Source organism: Podarcis filfolensis, assembly GCF_964270895.1.
Source record: "Podarcis filfolensis genome assembly, chromosome: 2".
Lineage (NCBI taxonomy): Eukaryota > Metazoa > Chordata > Lepidosauria > Squamata > Lacertidae > Podarcis > Podarcis filfolensis.
The window spans coordinates 61717415-61743692 of record NC_139605.1 but is presented as its reverse complement, the minus strand read 5'-3'; the positions used below and the strand labels follow the sequence as shown (position 1 = coordinate 61743692).

Genomic DNA, 26278 nt, shown 5'->3' with positions numbered 1-26278 from the left:
AAAGAGCTGGGATATACAATTTAATTAACATATTTCTATACCATCCTTAATAAAAACAGACTTCTGGGCATTGTACAACAAACCAGAGTAATAAAAGCAAAACCAAATAAAAAAACCACTAACACTGTGCAGCCATAACATATTTTTTTAAGCAGCAGATTAAAAGGACAAAAGCAGACTGAGTATACAAATTAAAATGCCTCAGTAAATACGAATGTCTTAACCTAGCGCTGAAAAGATTGCCAAATAGGTGCCAGGCGTACCTTTTAGGGGAAGGCATTCAAATACCTCTCATTTCTTATTACAGAGCACACTACCACTTGAAGCTGAACTCCTGTTGAAGATCTCAACACACGTGCGTAGGCAGGTATAGGGGAAGAAGCACTCTTGCAAGTATTTGGGAATAATAATAATAACCAGTTAAAATTCTGACAGCCAAATTCTGAACTAATTGAACTTCTGAGTAATCTTTAAGGGCAGCCCCAAGTATTACCAGACTATGGAACACTGTAACCAGACTATGCCTGTTGAGGAATGGCGCAGCTGGTAAAAAGATAGTCTGTGGCAGCAACATCATCTGGACTGGTAGAGACAGAAGTGAATCTAAAAGCGCACCCAAACTGCAAACCTACTCTTTCCGGATGAATGCAGTCTCAGCCAAAACAGTTTGAACAGCATGGTCAATGATATCAAATGCTACTGAGAGAGCAAAAAGAACCAATAGGGTTGTGCTCCCCCGCCTTTCTACTCACAGGCCATTCACCTGATTGTGGATACTCTACTCTCCAAAGGATGCATGCCTAAATCTGCTCTCTGATATACACTCAAATAATACTCCAGGTGAGATGGGGGTTTAGAACGACAACAATGTAACTGGTTTGCCCTAATGAGCATTGACATGTAGCCAAATCTGATTCGCTTTGCGACGTCATCACATTCACTACCAGATCACTGTTTGAATGGGATGCAGTAGTTAAGGAAGAATATAGGAGGCAGCAATCCATTACGAAATGCACACACAGGTAAAATGAGATCCACCAGTAAGTCTGTGGGTGCCTTGCAGTAGATTTAAGGGTTTCTAACTTTTCTAATGACAGAAACAACCAGCTAAAAGGCCTTTTATTTTCAAATTAGGTTGCTGATAAAGAACATTTGGGAGAAAACCAGGACTGGGTTGTATAAACTTGGTTCTGGTACTGCATTACTAATGCCCAGTCTGAGTATGTGCTCAGAGGCACCCTGCTTACTGATTCTTGGTGTATATGCCTGCCCACTTGATCCAGTATTTTACTCTGGTTCGTACACCTCGGTTTTCAAGCAAAAATGAACAAACAAACAAACAAACGAATGAATGAATAGATCCACTCCATTAGCACAAGTTGACTAGGTTGGGGAGAAAAATGCCCAAAGTGATGGAACATTCAGATCTAATGCACAGAGTGTTCAACTCCCTTCACCTATGCACATCTTGTGCTGCAAAATTTAATCCTGCCTCATTTAACGATGCTCAACACGCACCAAACTAATGAGAGTTCAGCTAGGTTACTGCACTCTGGGTCAACAGAGAACAGAACTAGGTCAGCAGGCGTCATTAAAAAGTGCACACACATTCTTCTTGAATGATGCAGGAACAGCTCCGGGATATTTAGTGTGCTGATACAAATCTTGCTTCAGTTCAAACCATGTGAAAGAAAGTGTCATAAATAGATAACAGACCAGTGAAAGTGTCTGAAACTAGAACAGGCTTGCTGATGCTGAATAATATACATATTTATTAAATTATCAGTACGGGAACAGAAAGGAGGGGTAAGTACATTTAAATACTATTTATTAAAGCAAAAACACTATTCAAGGATCCACAAATACACTGACAAATGCACTATCATTTGAAGCTGATGAAGGCAGAATCAGGGAAAGCAGCACCCCACTCCACATCCAGAAGTGCAGGGTCCCCATCTGGTGCCACACGGGTCACATCCACACAATACGTTCAAAGCACTCTTGTGCCACTTCAAAAGCCATGGCTTCTCCGAAAGAATCCTGGGAACTATAGTTGAAGGGCGCTGGGAATTGTAGCACTGTGAGGGTTTCCTAACAATGCTCAACACCTTTATAGTTCCCAGGATTCTTTGGGGGGAGCCATGTAAGAATGTTCTAAATGTACAGTATGGATGCACTAAGTCACCAAGTCTTGCAGACTCTCAGAAAGCAAGGAGATGACTCAGTGCTTAGTGCATCAGGGATTATGATCCCTGAGGGTCACTGGAATTTCTAGAGTTTGCTGGGTGATCATGCTCCTCCTTTACCCCTGGTTCAAAGTACGGATAGGGCTACCACCCAGAATTTTATCCTCCTTGAAATGCCCCATGGGCACTGAGACAAGTTAGCCACGGTTGGAATGTGGGAATGTTCAGGGAAGCAGGAGAGGATATAATGTTTATTAATATCCTTCCTAACTTGCACTAGCAAGTTTCTTTACTTAGCAGAATTTCACACTCCCTCTTTAAACGCACAGCGGGTAGCTGGTTGCAGGCTTGTGTAAGCCTCTCACTATTAGGTTCCTGGTAAGTTCCCTTATATCCCTCCTAAAAGAAGAAATTGGCCACAATCTTGTGTAAGTTATATAACAGTAGTTTACTCACATTCTGTTCACAGTTGGATCCCTGAAGGCAGGCTTAGTTACAAAGTATATACATGTGGAGCTATCCCATATGGGGATTATCCCAGTGTCCTCTGTTGGTTAGCTAAAAAGCTGCTCCAATGAAGGAGGAAGTCAAAGAGAGAGAGAGTGCTGTGCGCCTTGTCTCTTTTGTTACCTGGACAGGTAAGGCCACACCCACCTCTAGTCACATGCAAAGGAAGTATGTCCCAGCCAGGAGAAAACAGGAAGTTTTCAACAAACATTCCCCTGCATGTCCACTCTAGGAAAACAAGGAATGTTGTACTTGACTGCTACTTATGTATCACATCCCACATGGAAAGCAATGCATACCCTTTTGTTGAAGTTTTTATGCAAAAGCTGGATGAGCACCTATCAAAGATGCTAGAGCAACAGATAAGGACATCTGAAGTCCCCTCCATCCTTAAGATTCTGTGAAATCTCTTCTGCTAGGACAACTGTGATTCACTTCTCAATTTAGAATGCATAGCTTCTACACACCGCAGATGCCAAGGCATATTTTGAACTTTTGACAAGCCACTGATGGAAAAAAAATATTTTCCCTGTGCTGTTTTGACCCAATGAACAAAGAGCCTCCTGATTTTCAAATCAGAGGATAGGATTGCTGCAGTCCATGAATACAGAGCACAGCAGGTGAAGTAGAAACTAAAGCAACACACAATGTGGAGGCAGGAAACAGCCCTCAATAGGAGTGTTACAAGCCTGCCACTGTCTTCATCGGTAACACATTCAAGGGTATGTAGATACAAGAACATAATAAGAGCCATGCTAGGTCAAGACCAAAGGCCCACCTAGACCAGCTGCCTGTTCCCTATAGCAGCCAATGATTCCTCTGGGAGGAAATATATATCCATCATGACAAGCAGCCATTGATGACCAAAAACTCCATGAACTTCTCTAATCTCCTTTTAAACCGTCCAAGTTGACAGCACAATAAATTAGTTCAAGAAAGATGCCTTCTCTCCTCCTAAAAGTGAGAAGGGCTTTTCCTGCAAATCAATGCTTCAAAGTTAGAGCTTTTTTTCTTTAGCTTCAGGGAAAGAGTAAAAAGAGACTGCTGTGATACCCAACAAAAACTCACAAAATAACAAACTTTATAGTGTGATTGACTACTGGGTTTTATACAGGACTTCGTAATTTATTTGCAAGGCTGCATTTCATTATTTAAAAGCATCATCACATTTCTGCTTATGGACTTGAGGTGAATTAGTATGCTTCATCTCTAGTCTCTAGATAAATGAGAAGGGTAATAGTCCCTCCCGAATGCAGATTGCTATCGTTTGCACTGGGAATGTCCCGATTTAAAGATACTGTATTGGCATAAAAACATAAATACTATCTCTGCAGGGACTTGTTACAAAGTATCTTTAGAACAGTTAGTCAACTTGTTGAACTATTTCAAAGGTGTCAGCCTGTTGCGTCTCAGTATATATATAGGTTGCTTCTAGAAAGCTGACACAGTTAAAAAAATTGGAAGACCCCAAATCTCCTTCAGCTTTAGCTTTGTGGGGTTTTTTGTTTGTTTCCTTACAATTCTACGCGCAGAAATGAAAATGCTTGCAGCGTGTGTATCCTGATGGAGTATACTGTGTAAATATATATGTGTGTATACTATCTTGAAAGATGAAAACACATGGCACCATGGGTGAAATCCATTGGTGACCATCCACCCACAAAGCAGATACTGCTGGCAGAAGAGATTCCCCTTTTCCTGTTTCACCCAATGGGGCTGGCAGCAGATTCAGAAGAAAGCAACATTCAGTTCTTCCTCACATAACCCACAATCACCTTACAAAATTCATTCCCGCAATATGGGGTGATGGACACCATCTGCCTCACGGGAGGGATGAGTTTCCAGTATTAACTTATTGCAACATTATTACTGTAGTTTGATTTCACTCATAAGCCAGCTTGATTTGTATTTTTCAAAGTGAAATATAAACAATTAGAACCAATGAATAAGCCGTGAGTTGCCTAGTCAACAAGAAAGAACAAACTACTGATCAGATGTGTGGGGGTGGAGGAGTCAGGAGTTAACTGCTCTGAGGGTTTTCACAGACCCGTGACATTAAATTCAATGACACAAGCATTTCCATATACATATAAAAGTACTATTTCCCCCCCATTCATGATCTGCATAAACCCCTCTGCCATACACTATAGTTCATTAGAACTCCTGTCACCCTGCCCCATATCAGCAATTTTGTGCATTCTGACTATGGAAATAATCAAATTACTCAATTGTGGCAGGTGCAGGCCATGAGTCCTGGATTCCAAAGAATTTTGGTGTTTGTTTGTTTTTTAAATAAAGTTTCCAGTCCTCGTGTTACACATACTAGCACCAGTTCTGTAAGATACGTTTGCTTATTTAGGGCAGCAGAGGCAGACTAATAAATGGCCTTCCAGGCCATCTTCCAGGCCACAACGACAACTATCATTACCCCTAGCCAATGGCCAATGGTGGCCATTGGTGGAATTTGAAATTTGGAATAAAAAATCTGGAGGACTGCAGGTCCACCTCGGACTTAAGCGATTTGTGCCCTGCTCTTCTTCTTGATTTTAATAATGTTTTCTATCACTTTAGCTCCTCCTGGAGGCTGCATTGGTAGAAAGCATTGCTAAAAACAGGAATAATGAAAACACAGAGCAGAATAAGCCTTGTTGAGAAAGAATCAGTTTACTCATCTTAACCCTTTGAAACACAGCTATATTTAGATATCAGATCACCTCAAGGAACAATATTTGGACTTCCAAAAAACTTTTGATAAAAGCCCCTCATGATTTCACAGAAATGGGTAATGTGACATGCTTTCACAGGGATCATTCAGTGGTTAAAAAATAATTGGATAGGTCCCACACAGGACTTTGGAAATGGTGCTATCTAACTTATTTGCAAGTTATCTGGAGTCGGGGTGAACAATGAAGCTGACTACAATTCAGTACTACTGTTATTTAGTTATTTAGTTGCAGGCGACTTCCTATTTACACACACTCTTTGTGTGTGCAACCACACACATGCGTGGCACTGGGAACCCAGAAGTGGATCCCAAAAACGGGGAGCACCCTGGAGAGTCCTCCTGACATGCAAGGAGACCCTCCCGGGAGCCCAAAGAGAATGTGGCATGGCAGCAGCTGCTTCCCCGGACCTCAGCTGTGCAAGCTGTACTTCTGAGCATGCTTCTTCCCCATGCGTTAGCTGAGCTGATACAAGCGACTCCCCATTTCACACGGTTTCACTGATGCATGCAGAGGTCTGGAACGTAACCCCCACATAAGTGGGGAGTCAACTGTATTTAGTTATACCCTGCCTTTTTCCCTGACAGGACTCAAGGAACTCAACTTTGCCAATACCTCCAGAGGCAGGATTCAGCTAACCTGTTGTTCCTAACAGGGTTGTCCCAGTCCACCAGCCCTCACTCAGAGGAAGGGGTCCTTTTAAACAGAGTGAGGTATCAGAGTGATTTGCCATCAGTCAGGCAACATGGCAGTAATGCAGGCTTTCTCCATAGCCAGCTCAGTCACAAAGCTTCACTCCAAGAAGGGGTCTCAGAGGTACCCCAAATTAGAGAAGGTGACAGCAAAAGGGGGAGGAGGAGGAAGGGAGGGAGGCAAAAGGAGAAGGGGGGAAGGTGGTAACTAAGAGAGTCTGTGTACTGGTCCAGTAAACGCTTCCGCTGCGCCACCAGCAACAGTTCTCTTTGCAGAGCATTAATTAAGTCCAGTGCAGAGATTCTTGTTGCAGTACAAGCTTCAAAGTCTCAGCAGCAAAGAAATAACGACACAGGGAAGCCTGTCTTTCCAAAGACAGGTTTATTGCAGAAAGATAACAGAAACACCTCCGGAGCTTTCAGACATTTTTGCTTCACGCCCCACTAGCAGAGAAAACAAACACTCTTTATATACTGAGCAACTTAACGAGCTTGACTACTTAAAGTCACATGACATTGCTAACTTGCCAGCGTCTTAGGTTTCACACCTTAACAGTAACAGCAGCAGCAACTCCTCAGGCAGCACACCAGTGTTTAGGTCCAGAGTTCTCAATCACTATAGGTCTGTCTTCTTAGCACAAAACCATCCTTTTTATCCTTCAAAGGCAACCAACTTGCAGAAAATGCTTTGCCACACAACCTGTGTCAAAGAAAAGACAGACAGATGGCACCCTCCAGCTGCAAGAAGGCGACAGAGCAGGCAACCGCTACTGCACAACAAAAGCCTGCAAGGTCTCATCTCTGGAGGTGTTTCCCAGTTTACACAACCTGCCTGTCAGGAATGCTGGGGATTTTCCAGCCAAGGGTTGAAACCTGGCATAATCCAGGACCAGAACAGCAATTAAATGCCTGATGGTTAGGAACATGGGCTTTTTTTCTTCCCACAAAGGGAGGTTCTTAAAAAGCTAGGTGAGAAAACATTGTCATAAATGTTTTCCATCTGAGCATGGCTCTTTCAAGTAAGTTTCCATTTCTCATGATACTAACAGTTCTCCTGACACACCAAGTAAAAACTGAGTAACTCCAATTTATTTATGATCTGGGCACCCAGTTACAAAAGTGAGTTGCGTCCTGTCTCTAAACTCATGTGCGCACGAGTCCCAGTTCTTTCAATGAGAATTGCTTGCACGTGAAAACGCAGAGACACAACAATTGTTAAGCATTCTGCCTGAACTGTTCAAGGACATGTGACCCCCCCCCAACCTCTGAGCAAATCTCATCCTTCCACTAAGTGGTAGGAAATACTTCAGAGGTAGTTTCTGTAGGGGCTATTTTTTATGACGAGGGTGTTTTTCATGCTATCAGTAGATTTACAAACACATAAGTACCTGGGTAGACAATACTCACATTTAGGGATGCCCCAATTTTCACAAAAGCGACATAATGTCCCTGGGACACACCCCTCTCCTTGCTCAGACTTCTGTCTTTGTAGGCTACATTTCAATTCCAAAATCACTTTTTCCGTCATCAAGGACTCATTAACAAATTATATTTATCTATCAGCTGTGCAAAAGCCAGGACGGGTGACAGCATTTTCCCCACACAATGGCCACAACAATATATTTAAGATCTCTTTCTTTCCCTCTATACAAAAACACAGATGTGTCCCCCCCCCCAATGCAAAAGCCACAAGAACGCAAGATGATTTAAGGCAGTGCACAGGGGGTTGAATGACTCCAGGCTGCTGTTAAACGCCTTTGGTTTCCAAACTTCTCATTTGCCATGAATTAATGTAGGGAGTTTCCCCTGAAGGAAACCACCACGTCTTTTACAAGAAAGACTTCCAAGTGAATGTTTCGGAGGAATGGGGAGAACTGGAACAGGAGAAGAAAAATCCTTCTTCCAATACATTTCCCTTATGTTTGACCTTAGTTTGCACATGTAGCACCATCGCCTCTGCGGTGCCCAGAGCTTGATGGGGTGGGGAAAGAGGACACATGCCACTAGGAAGAGGACGAGGAGGGTCTTTGGAAAAAGAGTAAAGATCTCTTTAGGCCAGGATCCCATAACTGGGGACATACCAAGCTGGGCACAGGAAACTGCCTTATACCAAGTCAGATTACTGATCCATCTAGCTCAGTATTTTCTCCAGCGACTGGCAGTGGCTCTCCAGGGTTTCAGGGAGGGCTCTCTCCCAGTCCTACCTCAACACAGGAGGCGCAGGTTAATTCTGTGTCCAGGGCGGCTGTCTACCAGCTCCATCTGGTACACAGGCTAAGACCCTACCTGCCCGCAGACTGTCTCAGCAGAGTGGTGCATGCTCTAGTTATCTCCAGCTTGGACTACTCAAATGCGCTCTATGTGGGGCTACCCTTGAAGGTGACCTGGAAACAGCAATTAATCCAGAATGCGGCAGCTAGATTGGTGACTGGGAGCGGCCGTCGAGACCACATAACACCAGTCTTGAAAGACCTACATTGGCTCCCAGTACGTTTCCGAGCACAATTCAAAGTGTTGGTGCTGACCTTTAAAGCCCTAAACGGCCTCGGTCCTGTATACTTGAAGGAGCGTCTCCACCCCCATCGTTCAGCCCGGACACTGAGATCCAGCGCCGAGGACCTTCTGGCGGTTCCCTCATTGCGAGAAGTGAGGTTACAGGGAACCAGACAGAGGGCCTTCTCGGTAGTGGCGCCCCCCCCCCGTGGAACACCCTCCCTTCAGATGTGCAGGAAATAAGCAGCTATCCTATCTTTAAAAGACATCTGAAGGCAGCCCTGTTCAGGGAAGTTTTTAATATTTAATGCTGTACTGCTTTTAACATATGATTGGGAGCTGCCCAGAGTGGCTGGGGAAACTCAGCCAGATGGGCGGGGTATAAATAATAATAATAATAATAATAATAATAATAATAATAATAATAACAACAACAACAACAACACCCCAGGATTGAACATGGGACCAACTGCATGCAAAGCAGATGCTCTTCTACTGAGCTACAGCCCTTCTAGTAAGGTAGCCCACCAGCTATGCCACATCCTTGTCAACTTTCCAGTTTTTACAGCCCTGGGAAATGGCAGGTTCATTGAGCCTCCATAACATGGCTGGTCAGCTGCATTTGGCCTACTGGGTCACAGGTAGTCCAGGTTTGACTGAAGCCCATGCAGTTTGCAGGAGGGCAAGCAGATACATGGCCCAATCCTGCTGTCAACACTGGCCCATAGGGGTGGACAGGGGCATAGCGGGAGTAGTTTAGTTAAGTAGTTTCTACTTAACTAAAAATAGAAATAGTCAGAAAATCCTAGCTACTCCCATGGGGATGGAGAATATAAAGATCTGGTCACAAAGGTTCCTCACTTCTGCATTAGGACCTGCGCCTCCAGAACAGAACTTCCCCTCCCTCTCCTTTCTCTGCATATCCCCACAAATCTGCTCTGGAAGGTTATGGGAACTCCCAGAACAAATCTGAAGGGGAGAGATAGAAAGCTCCAATGCACAAACGAATTCCTCAAACTAAAAGGGACATTATTGTTGGCTACAAGCAATTTTAAGCAAAGCAAAAGATGAAGAACTCAAAAACAAGAAATCCCAGAGCACGCCAGACATAATTGCATTTTTGGAGCCTTGTCACAAATTTCACTTTTGTGCTCCACTCTCTTGGAGTGCACTCTCTCGTCACCACCACCCCCAACTCACACACAAATCTTATGCATAAATACAGACCGAGAAATTGCATGCAAGTATGTCAAGAAGTAGCTATTTTGGAAGTTAGCAACATGTGTTTGGCATCCAGCTGCACAGATGCTCTGGCATGTATCTGGGGTGTGTGTGTGTTTTAAGCCTTGACCAACCACAGGGAGATTTACACTTTATTAAAAGAAGCGTAGCTTTCATAACTTGCCCAAAAATTCATCTCCCTGGAAGCAGTGCATTAAACACTCTACAGGCAATTTGGGCAACATATTGTAGCGCAATGCCAAGGGGTGGGGAACCTCTTGGAAATAAAAAGCCTTTTCAATTCTCTGTGATGCTTGCTTTAGTCAGCAAGCCAGTATGGTGTAATGGTTACAGTGTCAGACCAGGACCTGGGAGACCACAGTTCGAATCCTCACTGAGCCACGAAGCTCACAGGATGACCTTGGGCCAGTCATTGCCTCTCATCCTAAGCTTCTTCACTGGGTTGTTTTGAGCATAAAATGTGGAGGCGGAGAACTGCGAACACCATCTTGAGCTCCTTAGATGAAAGGTAGGATATAAATGTAACAAAGAAAAGGAATAAATAAAAATACTTGCAGCTGGTGACCCTCCTGCAGTTCGAGAAGTTTTGCATGCTTTAGGAAATGGCAAGAACTAATGGCACAAGAAACACACACCCCTCTCTCTTTGCCTCTCTGCATTTATCTCATTGGCACATGACATATTTTTTCGGCACTTTTAATCCACCGGGCACCCACTCTGAAAGCAGGTCAAGGTCAAAGCCTGACAATTCAGGCCCAGCTGACAATGAAGCAAAAAGCTTATCAAAGCAGTGAGACAGAGTCACTGGCTCACCAGGTGACACATGAGTACAGTGTCTATTTCTGGAGAATCGCTAGCAGCTGACAGGAAGCTGATTGAGAAAAGTGGTGTGTGTAGGTCTCTGAACGTGCTGATCACACACTGCACAAGTACCCCCCCCCCAGGAGCAAGGAACATTAATCCCTGCCGAATCTGAATGCATGTTGTAGCCAATTCTTGGGGGCGGCGGAAGCAGTCCACATGGGGTTGACCCTGACAACAGTCCAGAACTGGTAACTGGTGCAGGGCCCTAGGCATTGCCTTGGGGTCTTCACATACAATGTCAATTCTCAGACAATTGTTCTGACTGATTATTACCTTCTGGACCCAATTTAGGGTGCTGATGCTGGCTTTTGAGGCCCTAAAGGACCCAGGCCCAAAATACTGAAGGAACGCCTCCTCCCATACCAACCTACCTGAATTTTAAGATCTACAGAAGATATTCTGCTGGTGGTCTCCACACCTAATGAGAATAATAGTCTGGGGCCCCACAGGGAGGCTCTCTCTGTGGCAGCCTTACACCTCACCATGCCATTGCTTCTGTTTCAGTAGCAGAAGAAGAACAAAATTGCAGAGTTGGAAGGAACCCAAGGGTCATTTAGTACAACCTGCTGAATGCAGGAATCACAGCTAAAGAATCCCTGACAGATGGCCAGCCACCCTCTGTCTAAAGACCTCCAATGAAGGGGAGTCCATCACCTTTTGAGGTAGTCCATTCCACTGTCAGACAGCCCTTTGCCCAGGTTTTTGAGGAGGGGTGAGGTGTACTGGGTGCCTATAAATTCTTGTCCCTGCTGGTTGCATAATTGGGAATTATGTATTTTGTTTTATATTGTTTTTTTGAAGCTCATGGGTTGTTTTCAACATACATTCCATCAACGCACGGACTTCGCTTTACACAGTGGAATGTTCTCCTTCTCTCCCTCCCATGCCCCCTTAAATCTGTTCTGAGTTTCCCCCCAACCTTCCACAGAGATTTGGGGATGACAGAGGGGGAGGCGGGGAAACGCCGCTTGTGCTAGTGGTAATCCTTGCACTCACACTTCATTTAGATGAACAGTGCCCTCTAAACACTTTAATATATATTATACATATTATATTAAAATAATAAAGGAAAGAAAATCTAGTCAAGGAAATGGGCAGTATAATATATAAAACAGAATAACCAATAAGAGTCCACAGCATCCCAGTCACAAGGACAGTCAACTTCATTCTAAGTATCTGGCCATTTGGGTGACTACATTTGAAGAAGAATGTAATTTACATCACCAGGGCTTATCCAATTAACCTACCTTTCTGGAGACAGGATAAGCTATGACCATGACCACAATATTCACAGCAGCCAGATTAATTTGTTGAAGGCTAATAATAAGTCACATCAAGAGAGAAAACAGGGTTTCCCTTTTTTTAAAAAAAAAACCTGTCTGCAGGTACAGTATCTTCTTTTCTCTATGCTGATTTGTGATGGAGTCTGCATTCACATGTCCATCCTGTTCACAAATGAAGTGGGGTTTTTATTTGGGGGGGCCTTCATTCTTAGTGGTTAGGTTCCATCCTAAATTAGCTATCCCAGAAAATCTTTGGAATATGAGAAGTGGATAGCAGAAACACCTTGAACACATGAGAAACTACTGCAGTCATTGCATTACTCACAGACCAACCAAGGAGTGAGAGGTTTTCAACAGGTTCCCAATGGACAGCACACACACATTGCTACAGCATGAGCTGGGCTTCTTAATGCTTTCCTGCCACCCAACCTTCTTGTTCTAGATTCCACTGTTGCTAAATCTGTCCTCCCATGAACTCTGCCTTTTCGGGCGTCAGTTGTATACTGACATAGAATGGGCCAGTAAGTGATACTCATGCATATGCAACAGAGAGTATCTGGCTTTTGTAGACCAGAAGAACTTGTTCATGCTGTGCTAGAGAATGGAGAAAATCTCCAGACAGAGAGTTCTACATTCCCATCACATTCCCTTTAAGTAGGGAAAGGGGAAAAAAAGTTGCTTGCATACATCAGGGACTCTAGCACTCAATCCCCAATTGGCTATGCTGGCTGGCACCGACGTAAGATGGAGCCTAGCATCATTACACAGGATTGTTCCACTGGAAGTGTTTACAGGCCCCAAGGCTGAAACAATTGTATCTGTTTTGGTAACGAACTGGATATACAAGTATAATCTAGAACAGCATTTCCCAACCTGCAGGTCATAAACCCTGCGCAAATGGGTCACATGCTTTATAAGCAAACCCAAAATAACTATGGCTTGTAATACTTAACTGATACAATTAATAACCCTTACAACTCTTTTGCTCGGTTGGTATATCATAAGGCTGATTTGACACCTGTAACAAAATGATAGAAAAGCTCAAAAAAGCACTTGGGAACTGCTGGCAGTGATGGCCCGCCACAAAGTGCTCACACAAGGAGGAGCCCTGAGTGATAATCACGGCCTTTGGAACCTGAGCACCACAAGCGAGCTGTAACACTCCCTGCACAAGGATCCCATGGTGAGCCATCACTGAATCTTGTTGTTGTTTAGTCGTTTAGTCGTGTCCGACTCTTCGTGACCCCATGGACCAGAGCACGCCAGGCACTTCTGTCTTCCACTGCCTCCCACAGTTTGGTCAGACTCATGTTTGTAGCTTCAAAGACACTATCCAACCATCTCGTCCTCTGTCGTCCCCTTCTCCTTGTGCCCTCCATCTTTCCCAACATCAGGGTCTTTTCCAGGGAGTCTTCTCTTCTCATGAGGTGGCCAAAGTATTGGAGCCTCAGCTTCACGATCTGTCCTTCCAGTGAGCACTCAGGGCTGATTTCCTTAAGAATGGGTAGGTTTGATCTTCTTGCAGTCCATGGGACTCTCAAGAGTCTCCTCCAGCACCATAATTCAAAAGCATCAATTCTTCGACGATCAGCCTTCTTTATGGTCCAGCTCTCACTTCCATACATCACTACTGGGAAAACCATAGCTTTTACTATACGGACCTTTGTTGGCAAGGTGATGTCTCTACTCTACTCACTGAATCTACCGCCAAGTTAATTAACAGTTAAACCAAGGGTGAGTTGAAGTTTGTTACATCTAACACTGCTTGTGCAGCTGTATTAATTTTTATTTTTTTTATTTTTTAAACAGCTTATGAAGCAATATCCTGCAAATAGGTGGTTGGCACTCTTACATTCCTATAAACAAAATAGTGAATAACGATAAATATTTTAACAAATTCCATGTTAAGTAAATTTTTGCTTGGATGTCTCAAGAACAGGCAAAACTTACAGTTAAAATGAATGAAACTGTTGGCTGCCAGAGACCTAAGCTCCAAAATTCATCTGACAATAAGTTGATAGGTAAATCTGAACCCATGCATCACCAAGCTGAAAAGGCTGGGAAACGCTGGTGTAGAGAAGACTCAAGACTGAAATGTTAGTGCACAAATCCAAATAAATCCTGGTTGACAAACCAGTACTCATCAGATGAAACACTGCATTTCAACTGGTATAAAGAAACTCTGGGCATAATCCATACAGAAATGCAACCCTATGCATGTTTACTCTGTTTAATGAGGCTTATTCCCAGGTATGTGTGCACAGGTGTACAGCCTTAGTCAATTCATTCATATGTGAGTGTGAATGGATCAGTCAACCAAATCTTCATAAAATCTGCATCTGTTAACTAAACCTCTATATTTGGGGGGGGGGGAGGTAAACTTTTTATGCACCTGTGTGTACAAGATATGGACAAACATCTCCTCTGTGATGACACCTGCCATCTGTGGAATGGCAAGAAGATGCACAAAATACTATCTGGTAGAAAATCAAATCAATAGGTTTTCAGGGGAGGGACTTAAAGAATTGTACATCTTTGTACAGTTCTCTCTCTCTCTGTCTCTGTGTGTAATTTATATGGAGTGTTTTAGACTGCTATCCTACACCTACTTACCTGGGAACAAACCCTGTGGAACTCTGTGGAACTTACTCCTGAGTAGGCATATATAGGAAAACATTGCTTGCACTAGTACAAATTTTCTTTTCAGTTGCCATCAGCAATATTTTGTTGGAAAGGCAGGATATTAAAAATGCTTAATAAAATTAAGAATACGCTTTCTATGACAACATCTCAGCTGTGGAATGCGATCCCAAATAAGGCTTGCCTAGCATTGACCCTTATGTATTTTAAGTATTTTCATTGGCCCAGGTCTTATTACTATTTTCTTTCAGATTTTTAAAAATGTTAGTACCCTATTTGATTTAAATTCAAGATGTGTCGCTGCTGCTTTGAAGATTATTTTGTTTTCACACTTTATTCATCTGAAGACTTTCAAAGCAGCTCGCAATTAAAACAACAACAACAACAACAACAACAACAACAACAACAACAACAACCTTAAATGCAGGTCTAAATTTTTTTTTTGCAAGTCCGACAGGGTTGCAGTTTTCTGACATTCATACTAACACTTAGGTATAGAAAACAAAATCACAAGAGGGTCAATGAAGGGAGTGCGGAAAGGATATGACACGGGATGAGGCTAAAAAGTGCATGAGGCTGGGTGTGTGTGTTAAAAATAATGGAAGATGGATCAACATTGCTCCGACTTATGCTGGCAAAGATCTAGTATGCTGATATTTGGATGTAACTGCAGCAGTTGGCAACATGCTTCCTTCCTCCCACAAGTCATGCCTTGCTCAACCTGAAAGAAGGCACACTGTACACTGACCTTTGCATTGAAAAACCCACATGCCTACGCACACAAGCACAGCAAAACTCCATGTGCTTCAGAGCATCAAATGTGGCCAGGACCTGTCAAATCTTTTTAGAATTAAACTTGCAACTCATCTCTGTTCCATCTGATAACAATAGATCATAAAAAACTGAAGTGATTCTTCTATTTACACACAGAGAGAGCAAAACGCAATTCAGAGAACAATTTTAATTTTACTAAAGAGATTGTAGTTAGAGAGAAACACATTCACAAACTTTCAATAGGAACTGCTGCTTCCCTTTGCTGCTGGGTTCGAAATTAGCAGGGCGCCAGGCGCATTTTGCGCCTAAATATTCTCGATTTGGGAGCACCTCAAAAAGTCTAGATGCCATTTTTTGTGCCTGGCTGACACTCAAGGATTACTGAAATGTATGTGCTTTGAAGCCTCGGAGTATATGTTAAGGACAGACAATATGTAAAGGAGTTTAACAATAAAGAGTAGAGTGTTTTGAAAACTAAAGTTTGGTACCAATGTTTTTATTGCAAACATCAAATTAAACATGTATTAACAATTTCTGCTAAAATATGATATTAACAATGTGTCAACAATGTGTTATTTATGTGAATTGTGTATTAGTTCATGCTTATCAAAATAATAAATAAAAAGTGTTGCTACCCCCCCCATGGTGACTAGACATTCTGTTTTGGTGCCCACAACTCATGTCCCAAAAGACATTTGGCTCCTAGTTATTCTATCCCAGTTTCTAACACTGCCTTGTTTTAGAATTTTGTTTATCAGACATCCCTAATAGAACACAAAGTTCAGAAAAACGTCGCAGAGAGAGAAACAGATAATTGCATTAAGCACTTTCCCAAAGTTTAGGTCCCGATGCAATGGATTCTAAACCAGACTGCAGCAATTGTGGCTCTCCAGATGTTCCTGAACTATAACCCACATGAGTCCCAGCAAGCATGGCGAATGGTCAGTGAAGATGGCAGTAGCAGTTCAGTAACACCTGGAGGGACATAGGTTCCCCCCAGGCCTACTCTAAACCTTCCCCTTCAAACAGAAAACCACATGGGGAAAAGAAAAAGAGCCTGGCAGGTACCCAATCCTTTTTGTGTCAAACAGAATAGAAACAGCCAGCAAGGCCACAAGTTCTGATCAACTTACCAAACACACCATAATGGTATTAAAATTAGCACCTCTCTTCACACGTTTATAAGCAACACATTCACCCCTCTCCAACTCTATGCAACTTGCAATATACAAATTCTGGTGGTAATTGTCAATATAGATCCTCCAAGTTTGCTGCAGGCAAAATAAACTTCAATTAACCATTTAAACACTACCACCCCCATATTAGACTTTCTGAAGTCACTAAATATTATATACATCACTTAGAATCACATGAGCTTCACATATATTCTACACATATATTCATTGAGAAACTGATGGAAAAGGCTCCAAGACAATAGCTATTACTGACAAGAGCCTAGAAGCAACAATAACACACTTCCCTCTCTCTTGGGTTCACTAAGCACATGACTGCATGTAACAAAGCAGGGTTTTACCTTCATGAACGCCACAGCTTAGAAACTCAGGATATCTCCATCAGAATGCTACCTTGAAGTGTAGCCTTCCAATATGATTTCATTCGCAAGAGGAGAAACTATGAAGTCAGCTTTCCTTACAAGAAAGTACAGATACATAATTCAATAGTCAAAATTCCATCTGCTACATGACCAGAGTTAACTACTCATGTAACATTCTGATTACCTGAAAAGAATGCAGGAATACCAAACCATTCAAGTTTGGGAAGGCTAGGTAATTCACACAACCAACAGCATCACTGGAGGAGACTAACAACATTGACATATGTAATCTAATAATGCCATCATTAGGATTGCTTAATCATCACCAGAATTTCAACATAGTATTCCATTATTACTGTGGTAGCATTTGGTCATCTGAACAACATAAGTGCCAAGAACATACATAGCTTGGGGGAATGTGTGTCCCTGAGATTGCTCATATTGCTAAAGATCTATAGGAAGAAACAACTGGTTCTATGTTCCAGAACTGAAGCAAACACATCCACAAAAACAACTTCTATTTTATAAATAGAATAATTTTAGATTAATAAGCAAAATGTTAGCAGACATTTGTAAAGGCATTTTCTGAGTTGCTACTTTCTGCACCCTGCAATTCTGTATCACCTTCACGATGGTACACAACTGATCTATGGGTTTGTTTGTTTTGAATGGTCTAGAAAAAAACAGCTAAATATCCATTCACAATGCCCAGAATACGCAGTTATTTACAAAATGTGCTTCCTGCTGGAAGACCACTTCAGCAAATTTCTCATTGGAAAAGTTTAAGTGGAAATACCTTTATTCCATTTTGATGTATTTCAGTAGCAATTAGAAAAGGAGAGTAGACACTATGGGGGCATCTAACTTTTTTAACATTTACAAATTCTGCTGGCCAAAATACATCAGCATGTATCAGCTATTGACAATAGGGCAAATAGCTGGTGAGAATCATTTCTATCTTTAATTTATCCTTTATTTTTTCATTAGTCAACTAGCCAATACATAGTGAAAATTTTTAGAGGGGCATGCCTACTCTTTCTCAAGAGTAGGAAGGTATTGTTTGGAACTAGACATATGTTAACAATACTCCTTTTCTTTTGATTCCTGTTTCATTTAAAGTTACTGACAATGAACCATGTGTCATTATTTGGGCTTGCAAGGTTGCAATCCAATTTCATGCATGTTTATCCAGACATAAGTCACACAGGAGCATTTATTCAAATAAGCATGCATAGACCTGCAGCTTTAGAGTCACTATCATGTACAAAGTGAAACCACTAAACCTTGGCTTCATTTTCCCCAACTGCAAAACATGGATAATACCTCCTTTCGCTATTTTGAAAAAGAAAAGTAGCTGAAGAACACAAAAGTGATATAAAAAGCCAGAGTAGCGTAATAGCTATAGTGTTGGCTTCAATTCCCTGCTCTCCCAAGAAGCTCACTAGGTAGCCACTATCTTTCAGTCTAGCCTACCTCGTAGAAGTGCTGAGAAGACAAGGTTGTACAACACTCTGCAGATCAAGCCAGAGCTCCTGGGGAGTAGGGTAGGACAGAAATAAATACATAAAGTTAAGGCTACAATCCTAATCACATTTATTTGGGAGTAAGCTCCACTGCAATCAGTGGAGGCTACATGAACAGGATTGGGCCCTAGGTGTCATAACCCGGGACCTAAACATTTGAATCAGCACCTCCCCTTCAAAGGGGGTCCTTCCTTGTGTCCCCATCAGGTGTTATTTGTCATGTGGCCATGGTGACACACACACCCTTTGGAATGCCCCCCTTAGAGGTATGGTTGGCACCATACCTTTGAGCATTGAAAACATATCTGTTTGATCAGGGTCTTGGTGTTTCTAAGTCGTAATACAGCTAGTCAACTCTATGAAGAACATATTTGGTTTATACGAGTAGTGCAACAGTGTAAAGGTAAAGAGACCCCTGACCATTAGTTCCAGTCATGGACGACTCTGGGGTTGCGGCACTCATCTCGCTTTATTGGCTGAAGGAGCTGGTGTACAGCTTCCGGGTCATGTGGCCAGCATGACTAAGCCACTTCTGGCGAACTAGAGCAGTGCATGGAAACGCCGTTTACCTTCCCGCCGAAGAGGTACCTATTTATCTACTTGCACTTTGACATGCTTTCAAACTGCCAGGTTGGCAGGAGCTGGGACCAAGCAATAGCTCAGCCCATCGTGGGGATCTGAACCGCCGATCTTCTGATCAGCAAGCCCTAGGCTCTGTGGTTTAACCCACAGCACCACCAGTGTCCCATGTGTACTGTAGTCTTAATCATGTTTTCTTCGTGTTCATAGATTTCAATTCTACAATGGAAGGGTTCCTGAGGATCATCTAGTCCAACCCCCTACAATGCAGGAATATGAAGCTGTCCCATGTGGGGATTGAACCTGCAACTATGGTTATCAGCAGTAGCATGCGGTCAATGGACTAGGGGGACTAGGTTAGTCCCTTAAATGTCCCGAGTAAATTAAAATATTAAAGCCTGTTGCCTCATTCCCAAAGCCCAGGAAGCTTTTGCCCTGCTGGGGGTGGTGGTGATGGCCACATGCACGTCACCCTGCCCCCTCCATCACCCTCGCAAGCTGGCGCCTCTGGCCCTGATGAAAAATGTCACTGCATGCCACTGGTTATCAGCACTATGCTCTAACCACATGAGCTATCCAGTGGTATTTTTTAATCTTATAATAACAGGTCTTTGTTGCATAGCATTTGTATTTCAGTGCTTATATTGATGTGCCTCTGCCTTCATTAAGGACAGACTAAAAATGTGTTAATAACATAATGCATATGTTCAGCCACGAGCAACACTCAGCAAATCAGTAAATAATTTTACTTATTTATGTGGAATCACAGTTTGGAACAATCTTTAAACCCGAACGTGTTTTTCTCAGCACACCCCAAGGCATGATCACTCAGAGGTTAATCCAACTGAATTCAATGGTGCTTACCCCCACATAGAAGATTGTAGCCTCATTAAAGCAAAAGATATGACCAGTGCCAGATTTGCATATAAGCTTAACAAGCTATAGCTTAGGGCCCCACACTCTTGGGCCCCCACCCCAAGAAATTTAAAGGGGGAAAAACTGGATGTACATTTCCTAAATATAAGATAAAAAACCAAATAAAATAAAACCTACATACAGCAACAGTGTTTTGTGTTGGGTAGGCTCCCATGATGTAAGTAATGGGCCCCGCCTGCTTGCCTGCTCCCTAAAATATCACTGGTTTGCTCGTTTCTATATATAGGGTGCCTACATTCTGCTATTTATAATTATTAGTAGTTCGCATCATATATTTACACCTTTTATTATTTCATGTTATAGCAAGTTTCTAGAGACTAGATTATGAGTCTTTGTAAACTGTGTTTCTAAAGGAACTTTTGTTATTGCCCAATGCCAATGTGTTTGCATGATTGTTTGTTATGAATAAAAAATCATTTTAAGTTAGAGCTTAATAATTATTTCACTATTAATATACTTCTTAATTGTATTTCACTTTTAACATACTACTTAATTGTATTTCAGTTCAACAATTACTTCGATAAGATCCATATTTTGTTATGTGCAAATGGATTTAGATACCTATTAGGTCCATAAATTACCATATATAGCATATATTCAACACAAAAAACAGCGACAATTTGTTGCTGACAAAGGACAGCTGGACATATAAAGGGCCCCATTAGCTTCAGTAGCTTAGGGCCTCATCAAACCTAAATCCGACCCTGGATCTGACCTCCTTTAACAATCACTATCCTGCGAACATGACCTGAGCATTCTGTTACTGCCACTGTGGAGAGCCTTGAAAGAAAGAAACCCTTCAGTCAATTCAACAAAACAGGGGTAATAAACCCCTCAGCTAAAATCGCGTTTGTTATCCAGCACTATGGAGTGTGTGACAGGTTCCCTGTTGCTAACTCCAAAGGAGATACACACAGCACACAGGTGCGTTTGTGAAACCTTGCCTTCAGCACCAGCCACTTGTGCCTGCGTCCTGTTGTGAACGTTGCAAACAACTCCTCTGACAGAACACAGAATCCACCAGGCACTGGGAGAAACGGGTCTCAACTTTTACAGAACTTCAACCCCTGACACCTCCCCGCTTTAGGGAGCGGGGTCTCCGTTCTTAAGGCGGGCTGACCTTATTTTCATTTGCTTTTCCAGGACCGGAGTTCTGGGGCACAAGGAACCGTGGAGGAGGAGGCGCACCATTTGGTCGCTCCCCTCCCAAGAAAACACCACAAGCCCGTTGCTAAGCATCCATCCCCTCCGACCTTAAGCGTACAGCATCCCTTCTATACCCACAGAGACAAGGAAGCTGGGGGGGGGACCGTTTCTTTCCCCGTAGGAAAGGAGAAAGGAGGCTGGCTTGGGGTAATGGATACCCCGATCCTACCTGCGGGAGATCCTGCGACGAGGACCCAATCAGCTCCCGGATCTAGTGGGCTCTGAGCCGCGGGCATCTCCCCTTTCCCCCCGCCCTCCCCCCTCGCGCTCCGCTTCCTCTCTCTCTCTCTCCTGAGGAAGGAAGCGTGAGTCAGAAGGACCGCCCCTCTGGAATTTCCCCGGCGCGTGATTGATAAGCCGAGCGGCTAATCAGCGAGCTGCTTCCTCCCAACCGCCCCCGCGCGCACGGACGCCGTCTCGAAAAACCTCAAGAGAGCGAAGGGAGCCGCCAGCCCCAGAAAGGAAACGGCGGGGCGAGGGGAAAGCCCGCGCGGGCGAGCTTAGCTGGCATCGCCGACAAGGGCAACTGCTAGGCAGGTCGCTTTCTAGCCTGATCCCGTAGGCTGCTGACTTAGAAGTGGAACGGGCTTTCTCTTATATTTGACTTTCTTCTGCAATGTTTTCTTCTGGATTTTTTTTATTTTTGGATGTTTTAATGCAGGTTGTAAACTGCTTTGTGATTTCCCCCCCTCCTTAAAAATATAAAACGGTGCAGAAATAAATGAGCAAGCTGTGCAATTGCCTATCCTTCCCCCAGGTGGTGTTCGGTGGATTCGATGGAAGCTCTTTATATAAAATAGTCTGTTTCCTTTTTTAAAAACAAAGCTTTACTTGGCCCAGTGAAAGAAGTCTCCATGAGATTTTTCTTCGATTTTTTAAGAGGAATTGCAGAGCAAGAGGGCCACCAGTAGTCTTCTTTGGCAATCACTCATAGCCGAGTAAGCTGCTATAAACACGGATTTAAAAGTGAGTCCATAAGTGACTGTGGAGGCCAGTTCTGGATCCACACCTCCTTCCACAGTGGGGACATAGGTTTCCAGGCGGGAGTTGATCACGGTGAGGGTTTGCCAAGCATACCTTCCTCTTAGCATGTTTCTCCCTTTCGTCGTGAGTTCAAGCGTCTTCAAAGCCCATGACACCTTTGGTAAAGATTGTTCTCGCAGGCCAGTGTTTCCCAGTTGTCAGTGTTTATACTACACTAGTGGCTAAAAATGGAATCAAGCAAGCTTCCAGATTCCACAGGATCCCTCTTCCAAAATGAGCATGAAATAAAATGGGGGTGCCCTTGGGGGGGTGAGCCTTGCTGCAAGGGTTTTTATCTAGGCCTATAACAGGTGTAATAAGCTGGCTTGGCAGGGCTGCCTTTCCATGCTGTCAGCTAAACAGTGTCCCAGACACACTTTATCTTTGGAGCAAGGTTGTCACTAGCCCCGGTCCAAAAGCAGCATTGCAACCAGATGTAGCTGGGGGTGGGGGGTAGATGGTCTGCTGGCCATTGTCTCTTTTTTTAAAAAAAATCTATGTGTCTGGCCGCAGAGAGAAGGGAGCTTCTGCACATTTAAGAGTTGCATACAAGAAGGAATTTTGGCAGTGCTGCTTTATCATGTGCTGCAGGGATTGGGAAAGTGGTGTCCAAATAACTTTCCTCATTTGCACAACCCATTGGAGGTGCAGGAGCCCTGCCCTGCTGCTGCATGGCATTTGGTCACCTGAGGAGCACCCAGCTTCTAAATTATATGCATGGATGAGAGAGAAGTCATGAAAAATGGTGGTGAGAAATGGGGCGTGGTTCTCATGTTGGGCTTTTGGAAAACAGTACTTGTATTAGAAAATCAACCTTAGAACTGTATAGCAATCAGCTTTTTCTCATACAGTACACACATACACAACCTGGTCAATGGAAATAGCAGGAGGAAGAAGATTCGGTCCTTTTGGCCAAGAACTGCTGTCAGTTCTTCTCCGCCATTTGGATCCTCTTTTCCTCTCAGAGCAGGAGATGTTGCTTATCATTAATAATGTTCAGTGCTGAATTGATGCTGGTATGGGTAGGTTCCCTGCACAGTTCTTTTACCCTGCCCCCCTTCTTGCCAGAGTGCAGGACATAGCATAGCAATCTTAAAACGATATACAAATATCATAAAGCAGTAACAGAAATTCTGAACAGTAACAAACTTTAAAATACAGTTCAGAGGATAATAAATTATACTGAAAAGTGTAGGCAACTACTGCTGAGCTGAATATATTTTATGTTAACATTACGAATGTGAAAAGACAACCAAATCTCAGGAAGGACAGTGCTATAGGTGAGGGACACTACCAAGAAGCTTGATGTAGGATTTTGAAAGACTACCTTCCACCAATGGCTGCATGAAGAAGGCAGATCTTAAAAGCACAGGCTGGAAGCTATGCAGGTAGGTGCTCCTTCAAGCTCCCGTTTGGGGAGCCTTCAACCCTGAGACATGAATTAATGAGTTCCTCTTGCACTTCTCAGAGCCAAGAGTGTTTTTTAGACCCACCAGTAAATCTCTTCTCATCTCTTCCTTTTATTCCAAGCCCAGTGATTATCAAGATTCTCTTTTTATTCCCCATGCTTGTGCCATAGGAAAAGTAGACAAAAAAAACCCCTTCTCTTTAGCTGACCAGCTGGCCAGTTTGACATCACCAAGGCTGCTCAAATAAACATTGGTTTGTTGTTAGAATCCCAGAATCACATAACTGTAGAGTCGGAAGGTACCCCGATGGTCACCTACAACATCCTACAATGCAGGAATCTCAACTAAAGCATCCATGAGAGACGGACAACCAACCTTTGCTTTAAAACCTCAAATGAAGGACATTTCACCACCTTCCAGATAGTCTGTTCTATAAACATGGACTCTCATATGATGTGTTTCCTATACTAGGTCAGAGGTACAGAACCAACAGTATACGTTCTTCTAGCTCATGAGCTGGGAGTGGGGAGCCAGCAGGGAGTAGAGAGAGATTTCAGCTTCTTGTGATCAAATTCTGAGCTATATACCACAAGCTACGTAACCCCCTCCCAAACTCCCACAATCTCCAAAATAAGGAGTTAAAATGTCTTCTTTGACTACTCACTCAGATAAGTAAGAGAGGGGGGTCCAACAGATCCTTTTGGGGTGCTTTAATCGAATGTGAGGAAGAAGGCACGCCTAAGCTTACTTTTAGCTTAGGAGATGGGGAATTCCCCAGCGGAGGCCATAGACAGCTCTTCTTCGGTGGTTTTTGAAGAGGATCCAAAAGTAATTTAAAGGGCTCCCCTCTAGCCCAGAGGGGTATGCTGAAGTACGTCACCATTCAGTGAATAATTCACTGATGAAAAATGTGATTCAATTTTGGAAAGACTATTATTCCACGCCACATTCCTTAAAGGGCTACGTATTCTAACCACAAAGCTGTTTTATTGTTCCTGGGGAAAGTCTGCAGATAGGCCTCTGTAACCAGGTATTCCAAATCCTTTGGAATATAGAAATAACTACCATTTTCATTTTGTTAACATTACAATGTGGCACGGGAGATCCATGACTGAGGGTGCATCCAGACTGCAAATATTTGAGGGGTGAGATTCAACCACATACCAGCAAATCCAGGTTTCTCAGTTACAGCTGATAGGGAGAGTCTTACACACAAAAAAGCCCCACTTCCCCCAAAGACCAGACTTTTTGTGATAAGGAAAGTGATGGGGAAATGCCCTTGACAGTGTGGGATAATGTCATCAAGCCTCCCGGTGGAGAAAATAGGGGGAGGATTTATGTCATGGAAATGGCAGGAAGAGAAAAGATCAAACCCTTCCTCAGGGCCGCTGATCAAAAACCTGTTGCTGCTTTAAAAAAGAAGTTCAGAGATCCAGTCGCAGATGAGTCCAAGCCACAATCATTTGAGGGCCTGAGGCTGCAGGGTTGCCACCTGACTTGTATTCCGCCATCATTCCATGTGGCTGACAGATGGCAATTGGGAAAAATGGAAGTCCATGAAATGAAGGGTCATAAAAAATGGGTGCTAGGAAGGGTGGAAAAAGGAAGGGGGAAAATCCCATTTGTCCCCCACCCCTTTGCATCTCTGGTCTTAGAAGAGGCTTCTCATAATTAAATGATTTTTCTGCTGTTACAGTCTTTGGCCTCTGTCAAATCACAGCAAATATAGTCTTTGTTTTCTGTGAGAAAAGTAGGGACATTGGCTCAGCATTCAACACACGTAGCCAGGATCTACCTTTTGCAGCCAGTGTCTGAAGATTAAGCTTATGAGCGGTGCTGGTAGAGTGTAGACAGCAACCCAGGTATGTTCAGATCTCCTGGGGAAGCTTGACCCTCCTGATGTGGTTGGACAGCAGCCCCCATCAGCCCCCCAGACAGCATGGCTAATAGGTCCAACAACTTCAAGAGGTTCCACACCTTTGCTTTACAGCACAAAGTCTGCTGGTGGATAACACAGCAGTATTGCTTTACAGTGGCGTAGCATGGGTTGTCAGCACCCGGGGCAAGGCAAGTAATTTGCGCCCCCTAACCCGTGGATTTGCGCCCCCCTAACCCGTGGATTTGCCCTAACCCCAGATGTTGCGCCCGGTGCGGCCCGCCCCCCCTGTACCCCCCACGCTACGCCACTGTTGCTTTATAGCTAGGGTGGCCATGTGTGTCAACCTTTACAGATGACACTGCTCTCTTTGACAGGGCTATCAGGAAGTCAGTCTTTGAAATCATTCTCTATTTGAAGGGCTGTCCTACTGAAGTCTATTTTTAAAAAAGCATATAAGAAGGGAGAGCAGGAGCCTTGAAGATGCTCATCAATGGCTAGCACCTCGACAGCAAACTGAAAAGGCAGATAGGCCGCTTTTGTATTTAAATTACGGAAATGATTTCTAAATGTGCAAGTGTACATATGAAGTAGCATGTGCAGATTTTTGTCCTCATTTTGGGGTACGTGTGCTTCTTTGACAATGCAAAGCAGGCCACACTATATATCCACAATCCAGAGTAAACTTCTTTTCAGCAGTGAACATATTCTTTCAGAGGTATTTCTGTGCGCATGTCATTCTCCCCACATTTGCACGGATACCATGT

At 43.3% G+C, this 26278-nt stretch overlaps 1 protein-coding gene across 19 annotated transcripts in view; it reads right to left on the bottom strand.

The window, feature by feature from the left end:
• TNIP1 (TNFAIP3 interacting protein 1) overlaps window positions 1-24527 on the bottom strand; it is a 56591-nt gene extending 32064 nt beyond the window's left edge. For 5 of the 19 annotated variants that reach the window (XR_014545598.1, XR_014545599.1, XM_083603860.1 and 2 more), the window contains exon 1: window positions 24300-24436. Coding sequence is in view for 2 of the 19 variants with exons in the window: in XM_083603858.1 (XP_083459984.1) it covers window positions 21373-21439 (67 nt within the window). In the remaining 17 variants the exon portion in view is untranslated. Of the gene's footprint in view, window positions 1-21372; window positions 21616-24299 lie in introns of those variants that run through there. The other 14 variants (XR_014545603.1, XR_014545604.1, XM_083603858.1 and 11 more) reach the window with 7 other exon arrangements.
• Between the last annotated feature and the right edge of the window lie 1751 nt (window positions 24528-26278).